This window comes from Amblyomma americanum, chromosome 1, assembly GCF_052857255.1.
Source record: "Amblyomma americanum isolate KBUSLIRL-KWMA chromosome 1, ASM5285725v1, whole genome shotgun sequence".
NCBI lineage: Eukaryota > Metazoa > Arthropoda > Arachnida > Ixodida > Ixodidae > Amblyomma > Amblyomma americanum.
Genome location: NC_135497.1, coordinates 305,613,437 through 305,625,844, shown reverse-complemented (window position 1 = coordinate 305,625,844; position 12,408 = coordinate 305,613,437). Strand labels below are relative to the sequence as shown.

The following is a 12,408-nucleotide window of genomic DNA, read 5'->3' as shown; positions in this document are numbered from 1 at the left end:
ATAAAAAATGTGGCTAGATGTCAGTCCCCTATTCCAGGCTCTACCATCACTTACACTTCTGGCAACCCCTACGACAAAAAGCAAACAGCGGTGGTTGTCCCAGTGAGATGAAGTAACCTCCAAAGCTTGGTTTTTGGCTACTTGCAACGAAGAGCAGGTACAACGCCCTCTGGAGCCTAGTTCGTAGGACAATGCTGTCCTCCAGCGCACATTCTCGTACACCGAGCTCTCCGGAACAAGGAGAAAACGAAGGGCGAAAAGGCGCCGTTTCTGGCTCTTTTCACTATTCGGAAAGCGAGCATCGAGAATGGTACACTGTAGACACCTGCCGTGCCTCCGTCTGCAGCACCTGCAATCTCACATATTTCAAAATATCAACAAAAACAGGCTCCAGCAGAAGTAGACTGACCGCACTGTAGCGTTCACGTTTAAAAAAACAAACAAAACAGGCTCCAGCAGAAGTAAACTGACCGCACTGTAGCGTTCGCATGTTTAAAATAACAAACAAAAGAGGCTCCAGCAGAAGCAAAGTGACCTTACTTTAGTCCGCTCACGTATTCACTGTTCGGGAGGGTATATCGTGCTCATGGGCGTCAGCTTTCTTGATAAGGCCGCGCACTGGCACAACAAGAGTTAATTTCACGCCGCCAATTCCTCGGTCATAATCAATTTAGCGCTTGTGAGCTGCACGAAAAAAAGACAGGGGGCTACAACAAGTAGAAGATAATTATGTAAAATATACTGTTATGGACTCCCCGCTAGACGTGCTGTTATAATTACACGACACGTTGGCAGAAAACACTCGGAACCCCAGCCGCCATCACTCAAGCGGATTTTATCATTTATTTCAATCCGTAAATGGTGGCCAACCAAAACAAAAAAAAGCAAGGTTTTTTCCCTAGATCGATGGCCACCATGTTATGCTGCTCGCCCTCTTTGCACCAGCCGTGTTTTGACTTAAGGGAAACGGTAAACAACGCCGAAACTGGCGTACCTAAAAGCAGACGTGCTGCGAATCGATTCCTTACGCCACCCGCCGCAATGGCTCCAGTGGTTATGGCTTTAGACGGCTGAGAACCGAAGGACAGGTTTTCCTAAATTAAACTCCTGTGATTATCTTCTCCGTACATCACTGCATGTGTATTGCTTAGCTCTGGCTGCCATTTGCTTTTTCTCCAGCGTGACCGAAGCGGTTTGGCTGACGCCTGGCGTAGCAGCTGGGGAGGAGAAGCGCGAGGGAGAGTGGTATGTCGTGACCACGTGGAAAGCATACGCGAGCCACAACGTCGGGTGAAGCCTGAAACGGAGCTGAACGTGATGAGTACTGATGTGAGTCGAGGGCGAGTGCACTGGGAGGTACAGGAGGGTTCCCTACGTCGCAGTGTCTACAAAAAACAACAACAGAGAGATGAAATAAGAAATAGATTTAAAAAATATATAATTCACTCCCTGAGCCCCCAGGGTCAAGAATGCCGTACGTTGAGAGGCCTCCCCTTGTCCACAACGTCTGCAAAACAGAAAATGAAAAGAACAAAATAAGTAAGACGTATCAATAACACGTTCGCAGCGCCTGGGCTATTAAGACTGAAGGACATGGGGCACGCCCTGGATCTTGCGAGCTTGTCGTTCTGCGCGATGCTACAGAGAGCGTTTCCATTGCACCTGTTGAATAGACTCAAAGGCGATCGCGCGCCTTGTTGGTAATCCTCTACAAAACAGTGCACGGGGTCCGTAGACCACGCACACAAAGTTTCTTTCACGGCGAAATGTTTCCCCGTTTTCTTTCTTTCCTTCAAAAGAGAGGGCGCTTTCAGCCAGGTTGCTTGTATTCTCCATCGTCTTAAATGGACACTGCAGTTAACCTGCATCGATCGAGGCCATTCTAACGAGGAATCCACTCTCGCCGAAAATGGAGCTTTCACAAGCTAGAAAAGACTAACAAACGAAATATAGGTGTCGAGATGACTGGCCGATTTCGCAAGAAAACTGCGCGCATGCCTCGACTCCAAATTTTATGCCGATCCAAGAGGCTATGCTGTTCTACCGTTCCGTTCAACACGATTGCAACCTGTCTTTCTCGATGGTGACGTCACAAGTTGGAATCGAGTGGCCGGAAAATTTTCAAATTCAATTTTCTCAGGCATAAATGATTGTATTTTTTTGTTTGCTGTCGGAAAAACGTTAACCAACCCTGAAGGAGCCTGAGAAGAAGTTTTTACTAAAAAAATAATCTTATCGAGTTTTTTTCAGTGTCGCTTTACGCTACTGATGACGTAATTCACTGTAAAAGAGCTGATAGGGCGAGTTTCCGTGGTGCAGCAAGCGACATGCTATTTATTTCGGCACCTTTCGAAAATTTGTTGCCCTGGTATACCTAGTTTGTTGGCGCATAGATTTCTCGGAGGGATCTCACGTGGAAGGACTTTCGTGCAGTCAGGCAATTATTCTAACGGCACACGCCTATAGCTTCGGCAGTAGTAGCAGTGCAGTATTGCGTAGAATACACTGAAAATGAGCTTGTTGGAACGTGTTGCAAGAATTACGTCGGCACGAAAACAAGCCCAGTAGACAACGGAAATACAAGAACGACAACGCTGAGATTTGGTGTTGCGTAGACGGATAGGTGTGTAGCTATAGGGAAAACCTACCTTCGGCCTGCAAGACAGGCCCTAGAAAGAGCGCTGCCGAATGCAAACGAAGTGAATTGGTGGCGCCGTCTGCCGGAAAAAGACAACATCCGCATATACCAAGGGCAGGGTTGCTCGTTCGTTTCCCGGCAGATGGCAAAACCAGTTGAGTCCGCTATGCGAGTTCAAAGGCTGCGTTCATTTATACTGTGCAAGACTAGCAAGATAGATAACGAAACAGGGCTCCACATTTGACATCCGTGAAAGACTTGAGCGCCAGCAAACTATTGGAATAAGAGAGAGGTACTTGAAAGGCGCCGAAATGAACACACAGGTTGATGTATTAATTCTGACTAAAGCTGGTATTTTGGCTTGTCTTGGTCCTGCTCGCTTAGCTAACGCATGGTCCGAGGCTTACGCCAACATGCTCAAGCCAATGGGACTGAAAAGGCAGGCGGCCCACTTTCGCGTCACTCTAGTAGGCCATCTCAGCGCCGACAGCTTAGGTTGACATTTTCTTTCTGCGTTTCAAAAACAAATACAAACTGGAGCACCACCGAATGGCCTAATAGTGTTTTATACCAATAGTGTCTACCACGCGCAGACATAGCCTATATTTATTGTGATGTCCTTTAGCTGTTGCAGCAAAATCTGGCCTAGAAAGTCATCGTTGTCCTTGAGTTCCCGACAGTTCGTGTCCTTGCCGCCGCGAAGGCTCAGTGCTTACGGCGCTCGGCTGCTGACCCGAAAGACGCGGGTTCGATCCCGGACGTGGCGGTCGATATTCGATTAAGGCGAAATGCTAAGGGCTCATGTATTATGCGATGACAGTGCACGTTAGAACCCCAGGTGGTCAAAATTTCCGCAGCCCTCCACTACGGCGTCCCTCATAGCCTGAGTCACTTTGGGACGTTAGACCCCGTAAACCCAAAACTTATGGTGGAAAATAATGTTCATAAAAGCAATGTATACAAAATGGTAGAAGTAAGAGCAACCAATCGTCACTCTAACCATCTAGTCCCTGTGATATGCGGGCATTCAATTTATCAATGGCCTACTGGATTTCATAGATGAATATTTCACGCTAGTTTTTTCGTAATCTCGCCGCCTCTTGTTGAAATTAGTGGCAAGTATTTTGTATCAATCCTTTCGTCGCGTGGAACTTTGTACGCCCGGAGCTCGCAGTAATTCTCCGAACAGGTGCCTTCCCGTCTTCTTTTTTTCCCAGTTGCTCTGTATATTCGATAACCGCGGTTTCGATCTTGCTTGCTGATCGCATTTTTTATCGACGATCGGGCATTTGCTTGGAACTTTGCCAGCGAGTCATTTTTTCCGACCTGCCCTTATGGCTGCGCCTGGCTGTACTCTCGCGCATTTAAAGCTTCTCTCCTCGCCTTCGACAGCGTTGATGTTAACGTCCTGCTTAAAACGTCCTCAAATTTCAATGTCGGCTATTTCCCCGATGTCAAATATTTCCACGTGTTCCTGAATTTTACTTCCGAATATCTGAGCTTGAACAAGCCTTGAGAATCAAAGTTCCTCAAGTCACGGTTCGCTTCTGCCTTCTTTTACTTCCTTCCGCCCGCAGCGACCATAACGACGCAGTGGTCGCTACGTGACACTTGTTTTACTACATACTGCTTACGCGGAAGTGCTAACCATTCATGGTATCACCTAGATTTTGTGAGCTCGTGTGTAGCTAAACCACGGAAAATGCGTGAAGTTTTCCCGTTTTTCACCGTTCACTATAGCGTGTTACGTCCTCACGGCTGCATTCACCAAGGACGCACCAGCACTTGCACATTTCGCAGCTTTTTTTCGTTACAGCAATATTTAGGCTCACAAAATCATTTCAATTCAGTGCAGTTTATTTTCCCAAGAAAGCCGCTGGAGGGTCTAATGGGCTTAAAGCTGCTAAAGCAGCTGGGCTGCGGCCCACAGGAGACCATTAGTAGACAGTAGCGGTTTACCGGAGTGCGTTTAAAACAAATATGGCATCAATATTTGCAGTTTCTATAACAAGCTAATACAATAATGCAAATCATTAAAAATAAAAACGCTACTACTATAACAACATGAGTTAAACACTATACATAAAAAACACATCTCAAGGATAATACATCAAACACCATCAATTTTCATTAATACAGTACAAAAGAGAAGGCAGCAACAGATTTGGTACGAAATATAACTAGAACATCGTAATTGAGGCGACCCTAAAGGGGTCGGAAGGCTTGAGTCACGATTGCCTCCAAGAGTCTCGAATTCCTGTGCACGACACGCGCCCGTGGCAACCGACGGCGGCAGAGGCCACAACGAGCCATGTGATCCGCGGGCCGATGAACTCCGGCTCTGTACGGGAGCTCGAAGGTCGAGGACAAACGAGATGGGAAGGTCGCGAGTAGTAAGACAGGCGCGCGGCCCGTCTGGCATCAACAACCATATGGGCCGTCACATAATTACGAGAAAACAGGCCTCAAACCTCTTCAATTCAATCTTGACGTGCGTGCGAATTTCTTTTGTATAAATGACCCAGGTGTGTGAAAAAGTTTGGAGTATAGAGAATGTTGTTAAACGCAGGACTTCCCATGCACCAAGATTTGCTGTGTGTACAGGCTGTTTCACACTTAGGGGCAAACAGGGAGCGCGTTACCGCCGCGCTTCGAGAACCGTTGCCGCCCATAGCTGGCGAGAATGGGCGGCACTAGGCGCATGCGCCGTTCATGCTTACTGTGCATGAGCCTTTATCGCCGATTCTCCCCGGCTGTTGGTAGCAGCGCTTCGAGAAGCGCATTGGTTCCTCTCTACTAATTTCCCTCTAAGTGTGAAACAGCCTGTACATTAGGGTTTCGGTGCCGTAGCGATGGCAATGACTTTATTTGGTTAATGGCTGCAGGGGCGGAAAAGTGGGATGTTTTCAATAGGCGAAATTCATAAATACGCTCTACGCGAACTATTTAGAATAACTTGAAAGCATTCTTTCTTGTGGCCATCGGTTCCTTCTTCCCAATACGACGAATCATTGTTTTATATTGCCAGAAGCCTATTCATAATTCCACACACACACACACACACACACACACACACACACACACACACACACACACACACACACACACACACACACACACACACACACACACACACACACACACACACACACACACACACACACACACACACACACACACACACACACACACACACACACACACACACACACACACACACACACACACACACACACACACACACACACACACACACACACACACACACACACACACACACACACACACACACACACACACACACACACATATATATATATATATATATATATATATATATATATATATATATGTAACGTTAACCTTTCGAAGGAAGTATATTGCGGCTACGTGCTGCAACTCCCATAACTGAAGATAGCTTTTTAGACAGATAACTGATATGAGTGTTCCAGCCTAAGTTAAAAAGAGAAGTATGCCCCAGGGATTTTGGGGTCGCCAACAATCTCTATTTCCTGGCTTGCTAAATTAATTGTAATATTAGTTGTAACTTGTTTATTTCCAGAGCGAGAAATCATTGCTCGACTTTTGGAGGCATTACTGTTAATTCAGTTTTGACCAGAGAGAGAGCTTTGCGAGAATTTCGTTACATTTCAGAATTAAATTATCTGTCTAAACCAGAAACATGGAGAGCGCTGTCATCACCATATATGCGATAAATTCTATTGAACTGTCTATACCTTCAATGTCGTTTATGTATGTATTGAATAAAAGTGGGTCTAGCATTATGTCTTGTGGGGCTCCGTGTTTGTTTTTTTTGGTAGAAGCGGTGAATTTTGGTTGTTGAAGTGTACGAACTGAGCTCTATTTTTAAGGTAGGTTTCGAATGAACTTAAGTACTGTCCGCGAACTCCATAAATTTGAAGCTAGTTATTTAAAATTCGGTTCAAATATCTGAATAACCTGACCAAATGGCTGTATTCAGGGAACCTCAAATGCTGTCCAAAAATCCTGAGTCATTCCTTCCGCTTCGTAGGCGCACAAACTGCGATCACCCTCACATCAACATCTTCGAATTGACGGTCGCGGACAATGAACGGCCCCCTTGTAGAGGGGGCCGTTCTTTCAAAATTTCTATGTTTTTCCTCACGAAAGGACATCCCGCTAATATACCAATCGCATGACATAAATTGCCGTGACTAACTTGTGCATTATATTCACTGTCTTCTACTTATCCTCAAATATTGTTCATTGTACGGCCATGAAATCAAAATCCGATTCACCCAACTACTAGTTCAACTGCACTTGTTTAAGCCTCGAGGCAACTGAGCGGTGGCAGCGGTTGTCTCGCCTTCTACTTTCCAAGGTATTCACGTCACGGGTCACCTGACCTCCAGTGTGTTCACCAGCGCCACACCCCACATAGCGGTGAGCACGGTATATCAAGTTTACATAGGGAACAGAAAATTTTTTGACACATAAAATAAACAATTAACTAAACTAATTAAGAACCTTGACAGCTACTATTTCTTCTACAACGGGCCCTGTTACAACGGGCCCAGTCTTGACTCCCTTGTCTGTGTTTTTTTTGCGCTAGTCAAGATGTATGAGAGTCGCAACCAACTAGCCCATTTAAGAGCCATGGCTGCAGCTGCAACTCGGTTGATAGATTAATGACGAGACTCATGGAGGTGGTGAGTCTGGATCCCACCAGCGAGTCGTGGTTGTTTTTTTGTTCGACCCTGGCTGAAATTAGCTCCCTTTTAACGAGCAATAAATTTTCTCCACTAATCAAGCCCACGATACAAATAATTACCATTCCTCTATGCTTTTCTTGGTTCCAATTAATGCTCCGCTCTCTCTGCTAAATATTAATAGAGTAATCGGTTGCCATGTTGAAGGCAACATTTAATCTGCGCCGTATAATTGGAGAAATCAATCTTTGTTTAAAGTTTATGAAAGAAGCTGTACCATGTATCGAGAGCCACACTTTAAGAAAATAGTGCATTCACAAAAATTCAACGAGTCAGCACCATTAGAGTTCTCCAAGCTTGAACACGGGTATGCCCTATTTCTCTGTTAATTTGTTAAGAGTAATTAACTAGCTTTTAACCACAGGAAATACATGTAAAAAGTGGGGGAGCGTCAGAAGAAGTGACAGACCGCGCCACTTACAAGTATGTAGCTTTCCCATCAGTGTGCTTCTAGAGCCCTGATTACGACGCGCGGAAAACCTCAGACGTTTGCTAGATTGCGGCCACACGCGGATGACGTTAGGCACCGGATAAAAGTTACCACAGCGCCTCAGATGTTCCCTGCCGCGTACATTTTCAATTACGATCAAAGTGTAAGAAAAAAGAAAAACGCTCGCCTTCAAGCTACCACTAGAATAGTTGCATCGTCTGGGGTTTCTTGTGATGCTCTCCAACTTTGCAGCTGAATGGATTCATTCTCTTCAGTAGTTGCAAATTTAATGGCTCTGCACTTACTGCAACCTTGGTCCAAAGCATAAATCCTCTTTGGAATGCCACCTGTCGCAGCCCTCATGCCTGGACAACAAGCTTTTCAAGTTGACGTTCCCCATCTCGCGACCCTCCCCACATCACATCCTCCTCGCCCTCACCGGTGCTTCCTCCTTGGAGCGAAGGGCTTATTTGTCCCTTACCAATGATAAACGCCTTGCCCAGGCGAAGACAAGTTCTCTTGTCGAAACGTTGGCTAACGCACTCAGGCTGCTCCTCAACCCTTGTTCACTTTGTTTTGCGTTATCAAGAATCCTACCTTACAGCCCTTTCGCTGCCGTTCAGTTAGAGAGTTTGGTTTTGAGACCTATAATGGAGTTCTCACAGCGCCCCTAAAGACCGAAGGATATTGTAAGGTGGTGGTGGTGTTATGAACGGGATGCACACCATCTGAAGATGATTAAAGCAAAGTTTACATCGATCGAGATGAACACGCGGTAGCGAAAATTTCGACAGGTCGTTTGACCCCACGAGGACCCCACGGAAAAAAGGATGTGCTGGGAACCTGCCTGCGGAATTTTTCCCAAACTCTTCAGAATAAAATCTAAAGTCTACGAAATCTCGTCTGGTCGGGTAGAAGATTCATGACTGAAGAAAAAGGAACGCCGACCAAAAGGTTGTTGTTTAAAACGAAGACGTTTCGGCTTCCATACGGAAGCCTTAAGCCGAAACGTCTTCGTTTTAAACAACAACCTTTTGGTCGGCGTTCCTTTTTCTTCAGTCATGACTCTTCAGAATAGGGTGGGGGGGGGGGGGGGAAGATGACCTTCCCTTTGTCTGCAGCTCCTCGCAAGACGCGACCGACGGTGTACAGTCGACGGGGGAAAAATGGAACGGTGACTTCCAAAAATTAACCGTGACTGCTAAGAGCCGTCCCGACCGGAGAGAGCCCGCCCGAGGTTGTCGCCACGGCGCTGTGCCTGTGTTTGGATGGACACGTGCAGCTTGGGGCGAAGTAGCAACGGACCTCCGAATCTTCCTCGCCCCTTTCCACGGTGCTCCGCGTGATATGTACTGTGTCACTCTTCCGATTTGCGCCTCGTGTGGAATTGGCCACCACGTGGTGAGAGGGCGGAGCCTAAGTGTATTTAACAGGCGACCTGAGTGAGAACGATCGCTCTGGACCCTGACGATAAGGCTCATCCAGTCACTCGACGCTATGAACTTATAATTTTTGACTGTTTGCTCTTTTGTAAAATATTTAAATAAGTTTCTTCAAAGTGCCAGTAAACCCGCTTGTTTTTCGTTTTCCCAACTTTCAGGTTCCATCTTTCCTCAGCCCGAAGGCTCGGACACGCTACCCGAATTATAAGAGTGGCAAGTATTCTCCTTATACTTACACAGACTTAGAGCGTAAGGAATGCCATAAGGGCCCACTGCAGTGCGGAAAAGCAAACCACGGGGCATAAATACCCTAAGGGACCAAGAGAGTGGAGTGAGATAAATGTAGTAAGCATCACCGTGTCAGTTAGTTACCCTGCACAGTGAGCCCAGCACTTATACGAAAGCTTGGTTTGAGTTATGTGCCAAAGCATGTGCGTACACACACGTGCGCGCCCACACGCTCACAGTTAATTCTGTGCAAATGGGCCGGTGAATATACCGTGGTAAAATCAACTCATCCTTCTGCAGAGAAAATGTTGCGCGAAGAACAGAGATAAAAAATAAAAGGAGAAAATAAATTTTCGCTTCACATAAAAAAATTGGTTTTTGGGGAAAGGAAATGGCGCAGTATCTCTGACATATCGGCGGACACCGGAACCGCGACGTAAGGAAAGGAATAAAGGAGGGAGTGAAAGAAGGAGGGCTGCGGAATAATTTCGACCACCTGGGGTTCTAACGTGCACTGACATCGCACAGCACACAGGCGCCATAGCGTTTTGCCTCCATAAAAACGCCGCCGCCGCGGTCGGGTTCGAACTCGGGAACTCCGGATCAGTAGTCGAGCGCGCTAACCACTGAACCACCGTGGCGGGTACGCTTCACATCATTCTCTAATTTCAATATTTTTCGTACGAAGCAGGATAAATATTTCATTTTCAACATACAAGCGTAACATGCATGACTGGATAGGAAGAGCTCGCTTGCAGGTGAATAGAAAACAAATTTAAGGGAGTCGGGGAGCTTGCGGGGAAAAACTATACTGCTCGCATGCATAGAAGCACTGCGGTGTACGCATGCGCCTAGCGAACTGAGAGGAAAGAGGAATAGAAGAATAATGATACGAGTCAGCTCGAACGATTCTTTCCTCGTTGCGTTCAACACTTCGGTGTGTCTGTGTGCTAAGGCCGTGATGTTTTCCAAGTGTTATTACACGCCTCGGAATGCCGATGCGTCGCCAGCTGAGCTCGGATGCAACTCCGGCGGGAAGGCAATGCGGACGGCCTTGAGTGTTGGCTGCAAGGAGTAACTTTGAATGATCGCTTCCAAGTTTGCATCAAGACCGCAGTGCAGTCAACGTCACGTACAGACAGGCAGCCAAACTCAAGGTACATGTACGTGCGGTGATTAACCAAGGTAGCCCGCAGGATACACGAACCTCCAACGGCTGGCGAGCCGCATTCCTATACGGTTGGGTTTCCATGCTTCACATGAAGCTAGTACATCCATAGATGTATGTTTCGCGCGAATTATTGACTGTCGCATGTACTTGCAGTTGAATTTTACGGGGGTCTTTGTTTCTTTAAGTGATCCTTGTTTAGTGATATTAAGAAACGGTTTCTGGCATTGTATCTTGGGAGGATTCTTTTCTTGATTCACTCCCCTCCTCCCTCCTCTCACTTGTTGCTATTGCATGTGAATCCAGGATTGCTAGTTAGCAAGCAATTTAAACGTCGGCGTCTCCTATCAAATAAGGTCATTTCCACTTGTGGATAAGGAAAACAATTACTCGGAAAATTACTTGTAAAATACAGCCACTTGTAGCTTAGTAAATTCTGCGCGCGAAAGAAGTGCTCAGCTTGGTCAAGAAAATGAAGAAATGCCTAGGATACCGGCTCATCTGCACCCTTCTCCCCACAAAGGAGACGCTGTTTGAGGAGCAAGATGTGCACGGACGTAGTGATAGCAGGCCTGATAAGGTGTCGTGTGCCAAATTTACACCCTCACCACGCGCCAATCCCTTTCCTTTCGAGCCCTCGTCGTCGACTGCATTTAAGCACTTGGCTCTTGGCATCGAAACTTGCGTCAGTCGCCGCCAGGAGTGAACTGGTCGGCATGAATCTTAGGTAACCTGAGAAGAAAACTGGCTCCGGTGTGACACATATCCGCCTTCCTCTCTCTGAAGGCAAATAATTTTCTTCGTTGCTGCACACTGGACCCAAGTTCTACGGTGTTACAAGGTTCAAGGTTTCTAACATGGCATCGTTTGTGAGGACGGACTCACTGTCAGCAGCACTGTTTTTTTCACTTGTTCTGCTTCTGTTCACGAGTGTGCCACCGTGCATTGGCGACGACAGCGAGACCTCCGGTGCATCGGCCGAGCAGCCCGAAGTAAACTACGTGGATAAGCTCAAGGAATGGATCGCGAACGCTATGGACAGCGCGACAAAGTCCTTGAAGCGCCAACTGCTGTCAGTGGACCTGTCGACCCAATGCAGCCTCGGCCTTGTCAAGTTTGTGCGCGGAATCCGCAACCTGGAACCGTGGGCTGTTAGACGTGAGTTCCTTCCGGGCGCCGATTTCTTGTCTCCGGCAAGCGGCTTGTCGCTCACCTTACGTAATATTGTTGGAAGTCCATGAAATCGATCGCGGTTTATCAAAGAAGTGGTCGGGGCATTTCCCTAAACAGATTTCCCCCACCGGTACGCATTTAAACCACAGGGAGAACCCTAATTTCGAGTAATCCTATTAGAGGCAGCACCTCTCCTTTTCCGAAGTTTCACTAAAGGCGGGCCGGTTATGCAGTGATAGTTTTGTGGGGGCAGAGCGGGTTCGTAGTCATAGCTGTAATGCTGATAGGAATGACTAAAAAAAAAAGAGGCATGATAGTCGGAAATAAATCTCGGCGTACGCGCTGGGTTGCATCCAAATGTGGGAAAAGGGTACATTATTGGTCATAACATGTCGCTTCTTTCGTCGCGCATGTCCCGCACGCTGTGTTATAAGGTAAGCTTAAAGAGGGAATTCAAGCTTAAAGAGGGAAAACAACGAAAGTTTGAACCACTTATAGGATTGTAATAAAATTTTCATGGCTGATGCACATTTGCTCTATATGCAGAACTAAATGTTTTTTTTTGGCACCGTTTCAAA

General features: G+C 46.6%; 1 protein-coding gene across 1 annotated transcript in view; it reads left to right on the top strand.

The window, feature by feature from the left end:
* The first annotated feature begins 11,378 nt into the window (after positions 1-11,378).
* Positions 11,379-12,408, top strand: part of LOC144098413 (nose resistant to fluoxetine protein 6-like) — a 52,918-nt gene continuing 51,888 nt past the window's right edge. Inside the window, exon 1 of the mRNA XM_077631025.1 lies at positions 11,379-11,815. Within this exon, the coding sequence (XP_077487151.1) occupies positions 11,515-11,815 (301 nt within the window). The 5' untranslated portion in view covers positions 11,379-11,514. The remainder of the gene's footprint in view (positions 11,816-12,408) is intronic.